We start from the raw sequence: 22,070 nt of genomic DNA on the forward strand, positions 1-22,070 counted from the left end.
TCACCAACCTATCCGTTGACAGCATGTCATCTGTGCTACTCCAGCCACCCCTATATTCCTCACTACCCCTTATATGTCACATTGGGTCCAGTCCCAAGGCCATGCACATGCTATTCTCTCTACCTGGCTGCAGAACTATGTCTTTCCAAAGGGACTCATTTTTAAGCAGACTTCCTCTTAGTCCCTTACCCTGGAAATGACTGACAGGTCCATTTGCTAACAAGGGCAGGGACCACAGCAAGAATTAAGAGCTTCCAAGCCAGGCAGATTGCCTTTAAAATGTCCGACGTCAGTGAATATTGCCCTGTAAAGGAAGGACTATGGTTTCCCATTCATGTTGTTTTACATTCAAGGAAACTTGAATATAAAGTGAAAGTTGCCATTTCTTTGGAAAGTCAGACTTTCCTTGCATGGATCCCCTAACACTGCTCTTCAGCACAGAGCATGACTCTCAAGGTTTGATTCTAGGGCAGGGCATGATGTCATTTGGTATTGTGACTGGGTTCCAGGAACTCCTCAATCTCCAGCATTCTTCATCCCTCTTCCCAAGAGCTTCCTGAAGGGTCTGTGAGCAGAAGGAACAATGAATGGCACAAAGGGACTGGGGTGCCACTTTTTTCCAGGCAGAGCAGTGGCCTGCACCACTGGGAAACATGGCCCATGGATCTGGACTCTCAGATCAGAGTAGGGATGTGTCTGACCTTAGAATAGAAGGAAGTGCCAAGGAGGAGGGCAGGCAGAGGAAGCTGAGGCTGGGCCCAGAGCGTGGCTGTTAAGCTCTGATGCTGTCTCTAGTCCAGGTTGAAGGAATTGGGTCAGTAGTCTCCTTTGGAAACCAGAACTGAGAGCATGTAAATGTGAACGTTATCTGATAAGCCAGGATGGGTCATAAAATCAGGGAAGGGAAAGCCAGGCTACAAAAAGGGAAGCATAAAGCTGATATGCAAAGAGGAGCAGAAAAGAGAACCCGTCCTTCTCAAAGATCCCACGTCTCCAGTTCCTGCTCCCAGCGGCACTGCCAACTGCTCTCTGCCTCCTGAGAACTTCGAATAAATCCCCCATTTGTGCTTACGCTTGAGTGGGTTTCTGTTAGTTATACCCATTCTATCACTGAGTTAACTAAAGGAAAAGCAAGCAAGTAAAGAAGCAAAGTCCCAGTTCAGTTCATTGCAATTTATTTAATTTAAAAATAAAAACAGAAACAAAAAACAAAACAGAAATCAGTTTCCAATGAAAATACAAACACTTTGGGTGGTTATCCAGCTTTTTCTTTTTTTTTTTTTTTCTTTTTTCTTTTTCTTTTTCTTTTCCCCTGTAGGCTATTCTGGGCTCAAACCAATCAAATGAGTGAAAACCAATTTTGACTGGAGCCATATAGCATGTTGCACCAATTAAATTACACCAATATATTATTATAATACCTTTGAAATGCCTTTCAGACCAATAAATAAGAAAAGACAAATTCAAATAAAAAAGTCAACTTTTTTTTACCAAAAAAAAAAAAAAAATAGAAATTAAATAAAAGTCACAACTTGGATTTTGTTTTTAAAAATGTGCAGTCAAGTTTCTCTCTCTCTCTCTTTTTTCTTCTAGGAATGATACCATGCCAGTTAATCCCTACAGAACATTTCCAGTTTGGCAATAAGCAGTCAGTCGATCATTCACATTTGTACTCAAGACAGCAGGCCTGGGCAAGCCTCACCTGAATCCCACCCTGAAAAGCGCTCCCTGTTATCTGAAGCAGCTGCACCTGATAACAGGGATGGAAATTCAGAGAGTTCTTAGCCTTTTCATTTCGCCTGGGGTCTTGAAGCACTTCCTGAAAACTGATCATGCCTTTGAAATTTACCTGTAAAAAGAAGGATCATTCTACTCCTTTGGCAGATGTGTAAACTAAGACACTGAAAGGCCCAAGAGGCAAGGGCAGGACCAGGAGAGCTGACATCCAACCTCCTGCCTGATCCACAGGGTCATAAAAGTGTCTCTCACTTGTGATTCCGTGGAAACGAATCAAGCACGACCTGCTGGGCTAGGGATTGGCAGGTAGGGGTGGTAGGAGTTACTCAGGAAGCAGGGACGTGGCTTTTCTGAGCTTTTCCCCCTCTTCCAGGGTTTTCCTTGAAAAGCAGTCAACATCACATCTAGAATCAGAGGATTTAGCAGAATGTCAGAACTAGGCAGGGCCTGAGAGACTAGCTAACCCACCCCTCCAGCTCTCACCGAAGAGGAAACTTAGTCCCCAAAACTCTGCAGGTGCCCAAGGCCACCAGCTAGTTAGCAGCACACCAGGACTCAACCTAGAATCTCGGCCTCGGGGTGGAGGACTGTCTTTGCCACAATCCAGTCTCGGTTTACTGACAACAGAGAACATACACATGTGTTTCTCTTTGAGGGGGTCGGGGAGAAGAATAGTTTTTCCGAATTGTGTCATTTTTATTTAAAGATTAGAAGGTTGGAAAATACTAAACCGAGGTAATCACTTGGCAAAAGGAAAAAAAAACACACACATCAACCAGTAGGTAGGTGTTATACCCAAGTCATACTGACAGCTACCAACAAGGCCAGCAGCCATGCATGGGGACCAGCAGTGTGGCACACAAGGGAGCTCCCAAAAGGTGGTGGAAAACGAGATAAGGAGTAGGGAGCTCAGAGGCTGCAGAATGCCCTCCATGCGCCCACACACCCTCCACACACTCTTTGCCATCTACAGGGTTTTTTGTGGGTTGTTTTTTTTTCCCTTTGAACCTTTATTGGAGCTCAGGAAGGAGGTGGAATTGAATGCAAGGAAACTGAGAAGCTTCCCACAATACATGACTCAGCTGGACCTGAAGGAACACACAAGAAAAACCCCAGAGCTGGTGGCAAAGGGGAGAAATGCCGCCATCTCCTTAGGGAAAGGGTGGCTTTGTTCTAATTAAATGTTCTTCGTGCCTTAAGGTGAATTCTTTCTCATCTCCCTATGAGCTACTGACTGTTGGTTTTCCCAAAAATACTTCCAAAACTAGTCCTCCTTGTGTCTCTAGGTGGCTGCCTGGAGTCGGCCAACTTGAAACAAGGGTTTCAATTTCCCCAGGCCAGTAGAATCTGAAGTCATCCCAAGTTCCAAAATAAGACCATTAATTTCAAACCCAGAACCTGAAGATGTCCCATTGTGGGAGTGACGTCTTGTCCCCTGCAATCTGGGTGTCTTTTCAAGGTAAGAGTCTTATCACACATCTTCTCTGCCTCCTCCAGAACCATCTGGGCTTCCCGGGAAATGTCTCCTCTTCCACATGCTTCCTCCCAACCCACTCTGCTCTTTCAACACCTTATTCATTTGAATGGATGAAACATTCTTTTCCCCCAAAGCTTAGGAATTCAAATCCGTGACACAGAATACCTAGATTTGGGGGGAAAACACCTTCTGCCTTACTTTCCTTTCCTCGTCCAAATATCCCACCTACACACTAACTCCCTACAAGCAAACTCACCTACTTCTGAGGATTCCACACATGGTGGATGGGGAAACCGTCTGCTATTACTAGACAGGGTCAATGGGTGAGCCAGTTACTCCTTTGGAGACTATGGACAGTATCACATCCAATTCAGAGCATTCATGCAGGTGACAATGAGACCAAGAGGCAGCATTCCAGTTAATATTGAGATGTTAAAGAAAGTGACAAGTTGCCCCCTTGTTGGTGTGGGTCAGTTTCCATTCATCTGTGCAAAAAGCACAGAGGGTCCCAAGTTCTGTTATACACTAGTTTTAACCTCTGACACCACCATCTTTTCCCCATCCACCCTTGGGAAGTTGTGCTGAAGAGCAAGACAGACATCAGAGAAGAAGCCAAAAAATCACCATGGGCTCTAAGTCCTTAGCCGAGTTCAGAGCATCCTCTCTCTGACCAAGGCCCTATCTTCCGTTCAAGACAGAGTAGCAAATGAACAAGTGCCACTCCAGTAGCATTAAGAGATAACATAGATCCCACAGGATACCTTAACCTAATTCCCACGGCTTAACCAGGTCAAGGATGGCAACTACATGGCATGAGTGCTACGGCTCCTCTCCCCATACCCGTGGTAGCCATGACTAATTGATCACAGCACTCCTTCCCATGTGCCTGGGCTACTCACAGCAGCACCGCCAGCAGCCACTATCAATCAACCACCGATTCTAACTCAGGTTGCTGAAATCCACTTGCCAACCCCATGCAATCAGACCACACCAAGCTTGCTAATGTGAGAGAAGGATCAAGCTCTGAGCTCACCCAAAGCAGACGTCTCCAGTCTCTCTCATGCCTCCTCCAGGAGCACTTGGATGACTTCTCGGGAAATGCTCCCTCTTCCATATGCTTCCTCCCCACCCTCTAAGTGCTGGCCAATGCCACCCTCCCCTGGATAGCTGGGCCTCTAGGAGGTACCATAAAGCCGATGCCAATTAGGACCCAAATTCTGACTGGCAGTTGACAGGACTGGCAGAGAGCCCACTTCTCCCTTTTAGGTGCTGGCTCAAGGTTGCAACCTTGGCCAAGTGAGATGGCACCAATCCGTTTTCAGTCTATCATCGTGGCCAACAAAGAGGTAACCAGCTCATAAGCACAAGTCATTGCTTCCCTTCCTCCCTCGTACCCACCCCCAACCCGCCCCTGCACCCCGGGGGAGCTAGTTGAGTTTGTTGCAGATCTCCAGCGCTTTCTTGTAGACCTGAGTCACGTCATCCATGTCCGTGAGGAGGGAGAAGCTGCTGTCTCCCAGCCGGTTCCGGTACCGCTTCGGGTACTGAGGCCGGGGCCGGTTCTGGAGCCCCTCAAAGTCCTGGATCTGGAGGAAGTTTTCCGCTGAGACACAGCTGCGGATGCGCTGGCGGGCGGGGCGATTCTCCTGCAAATCCAGCAAGTCAAAGGAGTCGCTGGACAGGACACTGTCATCGCTGATGATGCTGGAAGGCCGGCTGTAGCTCCGGGAGAGGCCCTCGGAGGAGACGCTGGGCTCCAGCAAGGATTCCAGTGTGGGCATTTCGGGGCTGGCAAGGGCCGGGTCCATGGTGCCTGCAGAGTACTTGCTGCTGTGTTTCAAGATGCCCTTCCTGCGGCAGGACAGGCTGTGGACAGTCACCCTGGCTGTGTCCGGGGGGCTGGGGGACGGGATGCTGCTGCCCATCCCATCGTTGCTGTCCAACAGCTCCGAGGACTCGCTGCGCTCCGGGGAGGAGTAGTAACCCGATTCTCTCTGCTGCGTCTTTTTCAAGATGCCTTTCTTGGGCATGGTGGCCGACTGTTTGGGGCTAAGTTTACCTGGCACCTCTGCCTCGGGGGAGCTCGGGAGGGGCACGCCAGTCCGGCACAGGTCCTGCTCCATCTTGAAAGCAGAGGGTAAGGCCGGACTGACAACGCCCTCGATGAAGCCGGTGCTGTGAGAGCGATGCTCGCTGTTGCTTCGCTTCTTCAGGATCCCTTTGGGTCTCTTGGAGCTCAGTTTGGATGGACTCTCGGGCACCGAGTCCTGGCCGGACTGGGCAAAGTCGTTCTCTTTCTTGGACTTCTTCAGCGACCGCTGCCGCTCCAGCATGACCTCCGAGGCCCCCGGTTTCGTCAGGTTCTTCATTTTGGCTTCCGCCTCGGCCTGCAGCCCCGTGGACCGGTGGTGCCAGTCGATAATCCGAGCCAGGAGCGGGGACTCGGAGTTGGGAAGGGCATCGCAGTCACAGACGCTGCTCTTGTAGCCCCAGTTCACCCACCAGTGGTTAGCGATGTCCTCGATGGTGGCCCGGCGATCGGGGTTCACCATCAGCATCCACCGGATGAGTCCTCGAGCATCTACGGGGCAAGAAGGAAGAGGCCTTAACGGGAGCCCCTGGCTTTGTGACAGGGATGACACTCCAGGAATGGCTAAGGAGACACGCTCACTTTCCAAAAACTCCAGTCGGAGCCCCGGTCTAGCCAAAGTCTTCCAAACTGTACCTCAAAAACCTCATCAAAACTTAGGACCACAGGCCATCACAGCCTGGCATGTGTTTGCATGTGAGGGAAGGGATGTCATGAAGTACTGAGCTTTCTATCAACTCCAGTCTTTATAAAATGGGCAAGGCCGGGTACCCCGGAACGAATCCAGACCCAACCCCGGCAGGGCCCCACTACTCTGGTGAATGTCATTTCACTGAAAGGGGACACAGCTGTAGATTACTATGGCTCTCTTTAGTCCTCCAGACATAGGCTTGTATAAACATGCAGTGCTCAGGGTCATCGGGAAAGTGTGTAACGATGACAAGGAAATATGGGGCCGGGATGGCGAGAAAAAGGCTCCTCGTCAGAGAGGGAAAGACAGAGAAGGATGGAGAGGAGCTCAGACCTGGCACACCTGGGCAGTGAAGGGGCCACGTGCAGGGGCCATGCCCACGGCTGGCCTTGGCCAGGTTCTGAGGCCCACACCCCATGAGCTCAGCTCCTTTCCCTCTCTGACATAAGCCATAGCGTGCTGAGCTGTCGGATCAGCGAGCTGATCTGTCTGCTGTCAGCTCACTGCCTGTCTGACAAACTCCATTTGCAAATTTCTGCTGCCAGAGAGGTAGGGGGAAGCCCCCAAGGGATGTCGAGGAGGCACAGGAACCAGCTGCCTCTCACAGCTTACACACCGACTTCAAAGATCAACTGTGCTTCCCCGATGGGGGCTGAATTACGTCCTGGGAGGCGCCACCTCCCCCAGCCACTTATGTGGGCTAATGAGTAGCTGGCAAGGACCTGGCAAGGGGGCCAGGGGTGAGCCCCACCCTGAAAAGTGACAGGACGATGTTCATTCAGTCATTCCACAAATATTTCCTGAACTCCTATAATGTGCCAGGAACCCCAGTTAGCTGGTTGAGGCAAATAAGACCGCCATAGAGGTCACCCTGAAATTTCTCAAAAAAACAACAAAATAAAAGAAATTCCCAACCAGGTTGGCTTATTGAAAAAAATAGATATGACTCTATCTACACATGTGCAATAGTCAATCCTCACTATTCACAGATTCTGTACTTGTAAATTCACCTACTCACTAAAATGTATGTGTAACCCGAACATCAGTACTCAGGGTGCTCTCCTGGCCACTTGAGTCCAGCAGAGAGGGGCAAAACCCCGAGCTGCCCAACATATGCATGTGTGTGTCCAGCTGCGGTCCACCAAGGGGATGGCACTCTGCTTGTTGTGTCTGTGCTCATGACTCACCCAGTGTCCTTTTCAGTCTATTTAGCCCGCGTTGTTCACATTTTTGCACCTTCTGTGGATTTGGCTGTTTAAACTGCCCCAGGTGTAGTGCCGAAGTGCTATCTAGTGATCCTAAGGGCAAGAAGGCTGTGATGTGTGTCAGGTAAGCTTGTTCAGACATGAGTCATGGGCTGTTGGCCCTGACTTTGATGATAAGCAATCAACAGTATATTTTAAGTGAGGTATCTTTAAAGAGAAACATACAGGGTTTGTTTAAAACAAGGTTACCTACTGTTCAGTGACAAAAGCACGGGGACTTTAGAGGCGCACAGGAATCGAGCCCTGGATCTCGCTGAGGAGCAACGCCTCAGGACTCACTAACCAGTGCTCACAGCTACGTTACAGAACGTCCCTCCATGAATAAGGAGAATCGCCTATGTGTGTCCGTGTGTGAACATATATGTATATATATGAAGTGCCTGTGTTAATTGTATAAAAATGGCCCCCTGTGCACACCATTTCTACCCACGCAGGGCACTCTCCCATCAAGAGGCAGAGCCTATGGCCTCGGTGGCTTTGACCAATGGGACATGGCAGAAGGGACTTTATCTGGCTTCCAACACAGACATTAAGAAAGCTTGGCAGCTTCATCTTCCTCCGTCTTACAGCCCGGAGCTGCCACATAAGAAGTGCAGGCTCCCTCCCAGACTGAGAGGCCTGGGGAGGCACCTCACGGACAGAGAGTCCACAAGGAGTGTCCCCAAATCAGCCCCAGCTGCTATCGGTTACAGTTGCAGGAGAAACCCCTTTCAGCAAGGCCAGCAGAGCTTTACCCAACCCAGCTGCTCAATATGGTTGCGCGGTTGTTTGGGGGATGGGACAGAGCCCTGATGCAGCCACAGATCATGTGTCCACGGGGGCACATGGTGAAAAGGGGCCGCTGCCACGCTCATGACACTTACAGTCTAGTCAGGGTGGTCTGTATGTCTACATGGACCAGGAGACACCAAAAATACCTTTTCCAAATTTCTCATTTTTAGTGGAGAAACTGAATCGAAACAGGGTCAGGGGTTTGCCCAAGTTCACACAGCAAGTGAACGGGACTCCTGCTCGCCTTCCTGCCGTGTGGAAGGCTTGTTCTGAGATTCTCATTTGGGAAAGTGTGGGGAAAGCGGCCTCGCAAGCCAGCTTTGCCAGAAAGCAAAGACCTGGAGGGAATGAAGAGGAAAAGCAGGAGACTCCTTCCAGACGCTAAAACAGAAGCAGGAGGCGTGAGCTAGGGCAGCTCCCACTCCACCTCTGACCCTCCCGAGCACGCACCTGAGGGCTGCGTGGGCTCCCGGTACTCTCCGCTGCTGATCTGCCGAATGAGGTTTTTGTGATCGAAACCATCGAAGGGCATTGTTCCATAAACCAGAGTGTAAAGCAACACGCCCAGGGCCCAGCTGTCCACCTGGAGCAGAGAGACAGGACAGAGAGGAGCTGGGAAGCCGATTCCGGAAGCCTTCCAGACCATTAGCATCACAGCGTGGGAGCAGCCACCCCCAGCGACCCCGGAGCTGAGTTTATCACCTGGCAGACAGGTTCCCATGGCAGCCTGACAACTGATATGCAGTGCAGCTGGGCATTTCCACTTCAAACCAAGACCCCGCGGTCCCAACCCACATAAGAACTTTCTCAGACAGACTGTCTTCTTTGATCCTCACTGTAACTTTGTGAAATAGGTAGGGTCTGGATGACTTTCACCCACCCCCCACTTGACAGATGAGAATACTGAGGCACAAAGACCTACGTGGTTTCTGGAGAGGCCTCGCCCCAGTGACAGAGGTTAAGCCTGGGACACAGGGCTCTTGGCTTCTCACCCAGGAATCCATTCCTTCCTGTACCTTCCTTCACATGGATCGGGCGGCAAACCCAAATGCTTACAGGAGCCACGCAGACAACAAACATGAACGAAGCGAGAGAGAACTGGGGGACCAACGTGGAGCGTCGGGGACAGAGACAAACGGTCGAGTCCATTCACCCATCTCAAGCAGGCAGCCTCCGCTTGGCTAACGGCCGCCTCAAAGCGACACAGACCCCGCACTCGATCCTTTGGTTTTTCAAGAGAAGTCAGAAACCAGACTTATATGTGAAATCTCCCAGCTATTAACTGTTTGTTCAATATATATTTTTTCTTTTTTAGAAAAACAAATGGGGCCAAATAAAGCACGCTTGCCGGCCAGTTCACAGGCTGCCAGCTTGTAACCTCGGAAACAGATCCTCCAAGATCAAAGAGGCGTTCATTATCTATGATAAATTTACAGTGTCGAGTTTCTGCAGTTTTGTAAATGGATTCCTGTGCTCCTCCCTTACATTCTTACTTCAGAAAGACTTTCTCGGCACTGTCATTGGCAGAGGCTGCTGGCATCCTTCTCTTCCGCCTCCAGCCCTGCCCCAAACACTCTCAAACAGATAAATATTTGGAAGGAAACATTTCAACCCAGTGAACAGCTGCTATTTAAAGAATACTGAGTGGATGAAATCTCTCTGTAAAGAGAACCATCTTTTTTTTTTTTTTTTTAAGAAAATAGCCACTCACATAAAATAGCCACCCGCTTTTAAAATAACATTTCCACCTAACACATGTCCCCAAAAAGCCTTAGGGATAGAGCCATGCATTGCTCATGAGTTCAAAGATACAATTAAAATGTATTTCCTTAATAAAAAAATACAGGCTGTCAAAATTATTTGTGAAAAGGTAGTCCCAGAGCTAAGGGGTTTTTGGTTTGATGTTTGTTTTTTTGTTTTGTTATAATGAGGAAAAACTGAAAGTAATCTGTCTAAATCTTGGGGAGTGAGTAAATTATGCTGTTTATTCCTACAATAAAATTTCGTGGTTGTCATTAAAAACTGTTTTTAATAAAAAATTCAGAATATGTCATAATATAATGTTGTTAATAAAAGGTAATATATATTGTATATACATACATCTATACACACACACACACATACATTTATACATATACAAGGACCTCAATTATTTTTAAGACTTTTTTATTGATTTTTAGAGAGGGAAGGGAGAGGGAGACAGAGAGAAATATGTGTGTGAGAGTGGAGCATCAATCAGTTGCCTCCTGCATGCTCCCTACCAGGGATTGAACTGAAAACCCGGGCACATGCCCTGACTGGCAACTTTCAGGTGCTCAGAACGATGCCCAATCAACTGAGCCACATAAGCCAGGACTCAATTATTTTTGAAATGCAGAGATTTACACTGGAAAAAGGTCCTTTAAAAAGCCGCAAAAATATTAACTGGTTATCTTTTATGGGTAGATTGCAGGTAACTTTATTTTCTCTTTTAGGCTTTTCTGGATTTTTCTATTTTTCTCCCAAGGTGTGTATGTTATGGCTTTTATAATCATACTAGAGACCTGATGCATGAAATTCGGGCACGGTGGGGGGTGGGGAGAGGGTTGTCCCTCAGCCCGGCCTGCACCCTCTCCAATCTGGGACATCCCTCTCGCAATCCAAGACCACTGGCTCCTAACCATTCACCTGCCTGCCTGCCTAATGTCCCCAACTGCCCTCCCCTGCCAGCTTGATCTCACCCCCAACTGCTCTCCCCTGCCAGCCTGATCTCACCCGCAACTGCCCTCCCCTGCCAGCCTGCTCGCCCCCAACTGCCTTCCCCTGCCAGCCTGATCTCGCCCCTAACTGGCTCTGCCTCGGCCCCCACCATCATGGCTTTGTCCAGAAGGAAGTCAAGACATCCGGAAGATGGCTGGTTGACCCAGTCTAATTAGCATATTACCCTTTTATTAGTATAGATAAGGAAAAGTTTGCTTTGCTTATTTTGTTGGGATACTTTTTAAAGTATTTTCTGGACTAAGCTCTTTGCCCTCTGGCCTTTTCTCCCCCCAAGACCTCCCACCCATCCCGCCATACACAACAGGCAGCCTGCTCACCTCTGGCCCTCGGTAAGGCCTCCCATTGACAATTTCAGGAGACGCATAGAGTGGGCTCCCACAAAACGTTTGCAAGAACTTGTCCTTCTGGTACAGGTTGGAAAGCCCAAAGTCAGCAATCTACAAAGACAAGCAAGATCCAGGAGGCTTGTTAGTGTTGAAGTCAGTGTCTGCATTGGATCAACTCACACCACCCAGCACTAGAGCAGCTGAGGGCACCTGGGGGGTCTGCCGGCTGAGTCACCCTTTTCTCTGTAGCCCTGGGTCTTCATAAAAGGACCAATCAACACGACTGGGCCCATGACTTCTGGTGGCGGTCCTTGGCATCCAGCACACGTTCTGCTGCATCTGCACACTACCTGCTCTGTTACTTAAAATTATTCCTTACATGGACGCTCTACCTTTTTGTTTTAATATATTTTTATTGATTTCAGAGAGGAAGGAAGAGGGAGAGAGACATAGAAACATCAATGATGAGAATCATTGATTGGCTGCCTCCTGCATGTCTCCTACTGGGGATCGAGCCCACAACCCAGGCATATGCCCTTGACCGGAATCGAACCTGGGACTTTCCAGTCCACAGGCCAACGCTCTATCCACTGAGCCAAACTGGCTAGGGCAGAAAGCTCTATCTTCACTTACATTTAGATTTGCCTGAGAAATCCACAAAACCACAGGCTTGATGTTTCTGATGAACACTGAAGCGCATAACTATTAGTTTGAAAAGTGTTCATCTGTGGCCTACCTAAAATCACACTGCACCACGGTGGCGTGCACATCACACTTGGAAAAACCCTTACCTGTGCACCTGACACCACCACCTTTTTAACTGGTCGCCCCCAACTGCCCTCCCCTGCCGGCCTGGTTGTGCTCCCCACTGATCAGAACTGCAGTTTGCCTACCCGTGAACCTAGAGGAAATGGCTCAGGGCACTGGGTTTTGTTAAATGAGCTCTTAATCATATTTCAGCCATCTGTGTTTCATGAAGCAGGTCCATTTGCTACTCTAAGCCTCAGTTTACTCACCAGAAAATGGGAGTCCATGATCCCTAGCCTGTTCTAGCTCACAAGATTATTGTGAGAATGATTTTAAAAAATCCACCCAGATGAGACCATGCATGCAAAAGTGCTTTATAGTCCTAAGCAAATGCTTTACCTAACCTTGCTGCTCTTGCATTGCACACCCCTTGAAGTCATTCTCTGTTCCTTGAGTTTCTTCAGTGTTTTATTTATTGTTATTTATGGCAGCATTCTTCCAGATATATTTTTTTCCACATATATCACATATATACCAATACATATAATGTACATATATACATATATGCATATATATACATATACATAAAAGAATTCACCTTGCCTGTTAGACTTAAGTCCCCTGAGGCAGGTGGGAGGTTCCACATCTTCCCCTCATCTTTGTATCACCCACTGCTTAGCACCTGCTTTCACCCAAGAAACACTTCTCACTAGAATAAGCAGTATAGTTTGAAAAGCACGAGATAATTAGTAGATAATACAAAGGAATAACAATAAACTTAGTTACCACGTTACTGAACAACCTCCGAGTATCAGGCACTGTTCTGAGCACTTTACACTCTCTAATCTAATCCTACCCAAAACCCCATTTACGCCAAAATGTGAATGTACTTCATGGCACTGAACTGTACATCTAAAAATAGTTAAGATGGTGATTTTTGTTTTATGGATATTTGACTACGTTTAAAAAAAAAAACACACCATTTAACAGATGAGAAAAATGAGGTTTAGGGAGACGAGGCTGTTCATTTCAGGTGAACTAACTAGTAAGCACAAATGTACATCTGTGTCCCTAAAGTTTCCAACCATGAGCCTTCCTGCCCCGGGTAAGAGCAGATTTCACTCCACTCTCACCTTTCACGCCAGCCTTGCAGCCTGAGCCACCGCGGGCTTCTGCCGTTCCCCAAGCTGATTTCCACTGGAGGCTTAAAAGCAGCCTGAGTGGCTCATATGCCCAGCCTGACCACAAACTCGCTAGGGCTCTGTTTTGAATGCAGCACCCCAAGGAAGCCGATTTTATAGAAGTCAGCCCTGAATGAATGGAATGTCATTGCAAGTAGCTGGGGAAAAACCACCCTTAGAAAACGCATTCTCGGGCTTCAGATTGCACTTAATGGTCCTGAACTCCACTTTCTTATCAAGGGCCCTGCCTGGCTTGCTTACAGGAAGTTGGTTGGAAGCTCGATGAAATGTGCCCTGTCAATCAGAAGAGGAATGACATGGCTGCAGCCCTGGGACATACCAAGAAGTCACAGACTGCGTCCTCTCCGACCACTAAGGCAGAACTGTCCCAGCAAGTGCGCATCCTGCAGAAAATACATTCCTTCCCACCCCGCAATGGCAGCGGCACCTGGGGCACCTATGAGCTTCCAAATACACACACGTGTGAGAGGCACCCGCCAGCTCTGCGTGTAAAACCGCACGTGCACACACTCACACGTGGAGTTCTCCCAGTCTGGGCATCCTTGCTTTCTTTGCAGCCCTCCGAGAGTGTGTTTACGTTGTACCCACTCCCATCCTCACAGACTGATGCTTATCAGCCTCTCCCAGTAAAGCTGTCAGGGCTGCTGACAGAATATTAATAGAGATCCAGATTAGTCCATGTTCTTGGCACTTTAACGGAAAAGCAATACTAGTCAACACATACACACACACATCGTTCCCAAGTCTTGAGCCACTTAAACTTGGGCTGTGGCTCTAGACCTCATACCCTGTGGAGCCTATGAAGTGGCCACTGGTTCTGACACTTCTCAAAGCCTCAGTTTTCTCATCTGCAAAATGGAGGTAGGGGCAGTGTCTACGCCCACAGGGTCATGGCGAAAATTGAGTAACATAATGTACATAAAATACTTAGAACAGAAATCGGTGCAGAATTGAAGTTCAATAAATAGTGGTTTCCCATCTTTAAATCCATGATGGTAACTTTAGTAACTTCATGATACTCAAAAGTATATTGGATTTCCACTTAAGAGAATTACATAAGGCTTCTATTTCAAATAAGTATAACTTTTAAAAGTGAATTGAACTAAATATATTAAGTAAAATAGCAAGGAGATACTAGGAAAAGTCAAAATCCAAGAAGAGAGTGAAAGAAAAGAAATTTGAGCCAGCTGGTGCAGCTCAGCGGTTGAGCATCGACCCAGGAACCAAGAGGTCACCGGTCAGGGCACACGCCCTTTTTGCGGGCTCAATCCCCACTAGGGGGCATGCAGGAGGCAGCCAATGGATGATGTTCCTCATAGATGTTTCTATCTCTCTATTTCTCTCCCTTCCTCTCTCTCTAAAAATCAATAAAAAGTATTTTTTAAGAAATTTGGGAAAAGCTAAAAACATGGGGAATAATGAATTTGAACATAATAAAACAAAAATAACCAAATCTCCAAAATGTTTCAACCTGAAAGAGCCTTAAGGGATGAGCTAATGCTACCCCTGGTTCTGTAAGTGAAGCAAGTGGAGGTCAGAGGACTTCAAAGCTTGGCTGAAGGCCACGAGAGACAACCCCACAAGCGTCAGGTTCTTCCCGGTCTGTGTGCATCCTCTGTTTCAGAGCATGAGTTGTGTATCAAGGGTGACTCCGCCAAGGAGGCATCTGGGCCTCGCTGTTAAAGTCGTCTTTTGCTGACACACTGGTCACCTTTGGAGAAAGGTAACTACTTTGCACTTCTCTACTGGTGGTGGACTGTTCCCCTGGCCCGTGCTGGTTCAGAACCACCCTCTGTCCCCACCCCGGGTTCCGTTCAGCCTGGACTCTGAAAAGAAAACGGGGAAGTCAACACTTGTGTCTTTAACGTTTGGGGTTTTTGTTGTTCTAGAGTCTTTCTAGATGTGTGCCCTGCCGGATGCAAGTCAGAGTCAGAAAGATCAGCTAGGAAAGGATTGTTCACATTTCAGAAGAATTCACCTCACTACAGCATGGACGAACCTTGAAGACCCCGTGCTCAGTGAAACAAGCCAGACGCCGAAGGATAAATAGTATATGATTCCACTTATATGTGGCTCAGAGTAGTCAACTTCGTAGAGGCAGAAAGTGAAATGATGATTTCCAGGGGCTGGGGGGAGAAAGGATTGGGGAATTGTTTTTTCACTGGATACAGAGTTTCAGTTGGGGAAGACAGAAAAGTTCTGGAGACCAGCAGTGGTGATGGCTGCACGACCATGTGAACGTACTTAATGCCACTGAACCGTACACCTAAAAATGGTAAACTTTATGTTACATGTATTTTACCATTTAAAAAAAAAGGATTAGGTGAGTGGATGGGAAGAGATCAACCAAAGAACTTGTATGCATATATGTGTAACCCATTGGATGTAGACAATAGGGTGGTGAAGGCCTGGGGTGGGGGGAGGGGGCAGGCTAGAAGAGGTCAATGGGGGAAAGAGGGGCATAGGTAATACTTTCAATAATAAAGATTAAAAGTGGGGGGGAAAGCAGATTGAAAATTTTTTTTTTAAAAAAAAGGCTTAACCTCAGATCACATGAATAATCGCTGTGAGCTCACCCGATGAAAAAGGAAGTATCAGCTTGCTGGTGATTAACTGCTGGGAAAGGATGCTGATGACAATGACAGTGTAAGCAATGGTCTGACGGTCATTTGCAGTGTCTAAGAGGAAATGCAGTGGACTGTGCAGATCAGAGGTTAAAGCCAGGTGGACCTGGGGCTAACCCTGGGCTTAGCACTACTAGGTGCTCAGTGGGACCTGCCAAGTTCCTCAATTTCCTCATCTGCACAATGGGAATGATAGCAGACCCCACCGCACAAAGGTGTTGTGAGGATCAGCGAACCCACATGTAAAGCCCTGAAATAATCCTGGTTCCAGAGACTCCATTCATTACAGCTGTTACGATAATGCTGATGATTCAGTTTACTTAACACTGTTTGCTAGGCAAGACACAGGACTGAAAGCGTTATGCCACTGTCCACCAAACAGCCAACGAAACTGTCATCATTCATTTCGGAAATAAGCATGAGAGACTGCGCTGCATGAGGGGAAGAGTAAGGGATGGAGAGCTTGAGTGTTTGAGTTCAAATCCTGGCCTCAACTCTTCCCAACTGGAACCTTAGGCACGCTGGTCAACCCCTCCCTCCTCCACAGAGGTCTGAGGACCAGTAGAGCATGGCCACTGGCTGGGAGCTGGTCCGTTACAGAATTGCAGGCCCCACCCACCCCAGGCCTACTGAGTCAGGTTGCATCTTAGCAAGATCTCCAGGGGACTCCCCTAACATCAGCCACTCTGAACCTGGGTTTCTTCATCTATACAATAGGGGATGATGATAATGGAACCTATTTTGCAGGACTGATGTAATATCAAATCAATGATAGACGGAAACCATGCCTCACGTGGCCTGCAGTAAATGTGAGCAATTACTACTTCAACCTCTCTGAGTCTCAGTTTCCTGGGCTGGAAAATGGAATGCAACAGCACCAACCACATGATGTTGTGAAAACCAAAATCTGGTTAAATGAAATAATAATAACAACAATAAACAATAATAATAGCAGCACTCAGGAGTGGGCAAACTTTTTGACTCAAGGGCCACAATGGGTTCTTAAACTGGACCGGAGGGCCGGAACAAAAGCATGGATGGAGTGTTTGTGTGAACTAATATAAATTCAAAGTAAAGGAGCGGAGGGGAGAGCAAGAGAACCAGATAGAACAGCCGGATCCGGCCCGCGGGCCGTAGTTTGCCCACGGCTGGCAGCACCACTACAGGCCAATCACCGTTCTGTGAGCACTACATATATGAATGTATTAAGTCATCACAACAATTATGACGAGGGTATCATGGCTACCCCATTTTGTAGATGAGGAACCTGAGGCCCAGGGTGGAGACATGGCTGGCTTGAGATGTGGAGGAAGAGCTGCTTTGGTTTAAAGCTCCACATAAAGAAGAGTTATTGCTCTCAGGTGGCTGAGAAGGAAACAGCTTTCTGTGGAACTCTTCAGGAAGACAGCAAGCCCATCAGGAAAGACACACTCCATAGCTCCTTTCCGGCCGGGGAGTTCATGGCTGTGGCTTTCCCCAGGACAGCCTCACTCCTGAGTTGTCAGGAAGTGGAGGCAAGGAGTGGAAGTGAGCAGACGAGAACGGGGTCGGCTTTCATCTTCAAAAGATCTACGCTCACACCACCTCTCGAGAGAGGCTGGAAATGACTGATTCCACGAGATCTGGGGAAGCTCTTCACCGAGGGCGCCTCCGAGAAGCAGCCTCTCGGGATGCTACTGAGCAACCAGCCCCAGCTCACTGCTCCATCAACTCAGGCATCCCTGTGCCTGGAGAGTGTCTCCCTGGGACAGCTGGACACAAGCTGCTACAGACAAGGAGAGGCGACCTGAAGCAAGGGCCAAAAAGTGTCTTCAGGGTCTTTCTTGGATTTAGGGCAAATCTGGGTGGGAGCAGTAAGGGTTAGAATTTATCAAGTGGCTGGTCTTTAAGGTTAAAGACCCTTAGCTGTAGCCAGTCCCATTGCTTATTAGCTGGGGAACCTCCTCATCTGTAAAATGGGAGTAATCAGACCCACCCCAGTGGAGATATTCTAATATCCAAATGAAAGAAGGCACATGGAAGGTCTGGCTCTGGGCTCTGGCTACTAGCAAGGACTCGATAAAGGTTGCTTTTTTTTTTTTTCTTTCTTTATCCTCCATGCCCTGTTCCTGTGCTTGCTGCTTCTTCACCTTAAAAGACCATCACATTCCTTTCTGTTGAACTCCGACCTATCCTTCAAAACCCAGTTGAATCAAAGGCTTTCTGGTCCCTCCAGCTAACAGACCCACCACTTCCTGCTCACTCCCACAGCGTATCACACAAGGCACCCTGAGGCCAACAGCAGGGCCACCTGGTCCTGCCAAGGGACAAGGATCAGAAAAGGCTTCCTGGAAGAAGAGGTGTTCAAGCTGAGACTCAACGGACAGACAGGCAAAGAGCAGTGGGATGAGCATCCTAGGCGGAGGGAACCATGTGTGCAAAGGACAGGAATCCAGAGAAAGCTCGGTAGATTTAAGGAGTCTGAGTCCTATGCAAGGGCCTTCTCTGACCACCCTCGCTAAAATAGTACCTGCCATTCTCTAAGTGAACCCTGAATGAATTTTCTTCACTGCCGGACAATTACATTATATATTTCTGTTTATTGCTTGTGTCCCGAACTAAAATTCTAAGTCCATTAGGGCAGGTACCTATTGTCCTCGTTCACCTCTGTATCCTTCTCATGACTCATCTTGACCAATGGTTTACGTGCTAGATTCTGAGCTCCAAGAACACAGGAACCCAACCATCGGGTTCACTAGTAAATTCCCAACAGCCAGCACAGGGCCAGGTACCCAGTAGAAACTTAGTAAACATTTGTGCTTGAGTAAATATTGTCCATTGAAGAGATTGGATTTGCTGAATGAGTAAGTGCAAGAACGGATGAGTGAATGCAAGCACACATGAATACATATGTATACACCCACACAAATGGATAGGCGAACAAATGAACGGATTAGTGAACGCATGAATGCACATTCTCACATTCATATACTCAAAGCCCAGAGGCGCAGATCCTGAGCCGCCTCCCCTTGGTCTTCTTAAGCCTCCGAGGGCTTCTATCTCGCCTGAGCCCCAGCCATTCAAAGCTTCTTTTCTTATCCCCAGCAGCTGAGTTTCCATTGTCATCAGGGGCAACAGGCCATTTCCCCTCCGCCCCTCTACTCTGAGTCCTGGGAGCTCACCAAATTCTCAGCCCTCTTTGAGAAGGTCAGCTGACCCTGGTGCCTGGACCTCTTCTCATTGTAAGGAGTTTTTTTTACAGGAGCCTCCCATGGGAATTGTCGGCATTCTGTTCTCCCAGAGAATGGGATGTGAAATCTGGCCCGTTTTTATTAATTGCAAATTAATGCTATCCTGGGTGTCTATTTTGGTAGACATGCTTCTCCTCGGAGTACGGAATGCAACCCAAAGAAGCACATTGCTCTCATTCTTTCTGCTGACCGACTGTGTGAATATTTTTAGAAGCCACACCCTCTCACACTGGCCAGATAAGTAATTCCCAATGCCAGATGTGCTCTTTGCAAATCAACATCAGGCAGGGAAGGGACGAGGAACAGCTGCATGGCTCCCACCGAAACTGCAGCGACATGTGACAAGATTAAACCAGTAGCATTTTTATAGGCTTCCTGGGCAACAGCCCTCTGCCCTTGGAATTGGGAAGATGCACCCACATTTAGAGACACATGAGGGGGCTCCAAGAGGCATCTCGCTGCTCATATCCCATTGGTTGGTAAGAGGCCATCAGTGTCAATGGTCCCCTTGTCCAGATACCGATGACATGGGCTCTCTTGAACTTGGAGCCCAGCTTGCAGCCATGTGTCTGTGCCTGCTGCCTTTATCACAAGTGCCCTTTTATAAATATGTTTTCAGCAAAATGCTGACTTGGGAAGAGCTGAGCATATCCAGCCGGAGACAAATCAACACCAGCTGAAACACATTTTTAAAAACCTTGGAAGTGGGTGTGAGATGATGAAAAGAGAATTTGTCTGGAAGTCAAACATTTGAATTCTAATCCTGGCTGTCATCCCTTCACTCCAATCAAACAGCCTAAGAGCACCTACTATGTGACACGCACTGTGCCACACTCCGGGGATACAAAGACTCAATAATTTCATCTACACTGATTCACTGTGTCTGGTCCTGGGCATATCACTTAGACTTTTTGGACCATAATCATTAAAACAAAGGGTTTGGAAATGACCCTCAAGTTTCTTTCAAGCGTTAGGAGTCTCAGATCCTAGCAGCATTCCTTGAATAAGCAGAAGGAAGGATTCGTATCAGAGAATAGGAAGGTTTAGTTTCTGTTCGGGAGGTGTGTGTGTGGTTTTCTTTCCTTAGTAAATGTCATAAACAAAAAATCTTAAGGATTAGGAATCCTAGCCCAGCTGATGTGGCTCAGCGGTTGAGCATCAACCTATGAACCAGGAGGTCATGTTTGGATTCCTGGTCAGGGTACATGCCTGGGTTGCCAGCTCGATCCCTAGTAGGAGGGATGTGCAGAAGGCAGCCAGTCCATGATACTCTCTCATCATTGATGTCTCTCTCTCCCTTCCTCTCTGAAATCAATAAAAAATGTGTTAAAAAAAAAAAAAGAATCCTAAAGCAAAAGATATGGCCCAAACCTTAATTTTTATAATGTGCTATCTCTGCTATTTCCCCACCGAATGGACAGGGACCCTAGATTGAAGGACTTGGTCCTGGGAACTGGGAGGCCCAACACCATGGCACTATTGCTTATGCTAATGAGCCATTCTCCTGGGCTCCTGCCTATTGTTCCCAGCTCAGTTGCATTCAGAATTCTAACCATTCTTTTCCTCTGGGCAAGTCTATGACTCCCTAGGAAGCTATGTGCCTTATCACTTCTGGGACTACATCATGGGAGCAAGAGGTCACACTGTACTGCAGAACCCAACCCCCAAGTGAGAGGCTCACATTCCAGGCGTTGGAAGACTATTTAGTTTGGAGAGCTCTGGGGGCAGGTGGGAGGAAGAATCTGCAGAGGAAGTTAACAGGGTGGATGACACAAACCCTTAGAATGTGTCCCTCAAGCCAGAACCCAATTCTCTAGCCATGGCCTGACCACCAGGTACCTTCAAAGCAACTGGTGTCCTGTCCGGTTTCCTCCCAGTGGCCGCCCATTTAAGTAGGCACCTTGGACAGGAAGTGCTCAGTGCTTTGATTACATACTGTCTAAAATCCTCATGTTTGTCATTGCCTCCCCAGGACTGGGAACAGGGCATGGCACACAGTAACTGCCCCGAAAACACTCAGTGAAAAAAGGAACAAATCCGCAACAATCATCAGAGGCGGACTGACAACCCTACTGGACAAGTAAGGAAACTGAGATTTAGGCAGGCAAGTCATTTACCCAAAATACTGCCATCAGTAACAGGCAGGGCTGCCATTCAAAAGCCAGACGAGCCAACTCGAAAGCCACTGCTCTGACCTTGCCTCACTACACAGTGCTCAGCAGTGTATAAAGCTAACCACAAACTATCTCATTTACTCCTCAAAACAAGCCTGTGGGCATTGCTGTTACCCCGTTTTCCAGTTAACAGGGTGAAGTGCATTGCCCAATGTCAAGGAACTAGTAAGCCACACAGGAAGGAGTGTTCTAACTCTGCATCTAGCCTCCTGCTGGAATTCTCCAGCCACTCAGCCAGAACTGGAGATTTCACTTCCTGTTCCTAGAGAAAGCTGCTCTGACCAACTCTTTCCTCCTCATTCTAAGGACTACACAGAACTATGTGACCACAGTCAACCACTTGCAAAAACAAGATGTCACTGGACGTGGCTTCCAGGAGCCTCTCGAAGGATGATGGTGACTAACGATGGTCAGATGCCAAAGCAACTCCATCCTTCCAAGCAAGGAAAGAGTCCCCCGTGATGCACCTCCTCAACTTAGAGCAACTTCAACAGCAAAAGAGGGCGATGCAAGGTCATTCCCAGGCTTGGTCCTGGGACCAGGGAGGAGGCACTAACGTCACCAGCGGCTAATTAGAGGGATCCCCTGGTGCCAGGAGGACTAAGGCCATTTCATAATGAAACTCACGCAGCGAGCTCCGTTTATTTTGAAACCGTATTTGCTTATTTTGCCGATGTGATCAAAGGGGCGTCCTGAGTGCTCTGCAGGAGGCACTTGAACCCTACTGGCCAGGAGCACTTTCTCCAGCTCCAGCAGCAGCCAGCAATAATACTCTCCGTAAAAGCAAACTCCATCACTTGACGGGATGCTCCTTCCCAACAGTGAACACCACCTCCCTTTCAATCAGCTTCCCAGTCCCAGGCAGGTCTCAGGGGTGGGAGGGAGGGGAGTGACAGCAAGTGGCAGGCAAAGAGTCCCAGCTCTAAGATAACTCGGGGCCCTGCTGGCAAACGGAGCATAGTGGTTCGGACAAGGGC

General features: G+C 48.0%; 1 protein-coding gene across 1 annotated transcript in view; it reads right to left on the reverse strand.

The window, feature by feature from the left end:
• Nucleotides 1–1,158: 1,158 nt before the first annotated feature.
• Nucleotides 1,159–22,070, reverse strand: part of NUAK1 (NUAK family kinase 1) — a 71,672-nt gene continuing 50,760 nt past the window's right edge. The window contains exons 5-7 of the mRNA XM_080661328.1: nt 11,108–11,227; nt 8,481–8,613; nt 1,159–5,795 (exon numbers count right to left, since the gene is read on the reverse strand). Coding sequence (XP_080517454.1) covers nt 4,642–5,795; nt 8,481–8,613; nt 11,108–11,227 — 1,407 coding nt within the window. The 3' untranslated portion in view covers nt 1,159–4,641. The remainder of the gene's footprint in view (nt 5,796–8,480; nt 8,614–11,107; nt 11,228–22,070) is intronic.

The sequence above is a fragment of the Plecotus auritus genome (genome assembly GCF_963455305.1).
Source record: "Plecotus auritus genome assembly, chromosome: 3".
Taxonomy (NCBI): Eukaryota; Metazoa; Chordata; class Mammalia; order Chiroptera; family Vespertilionidae; genus Plecotus; species Plecotus auritus.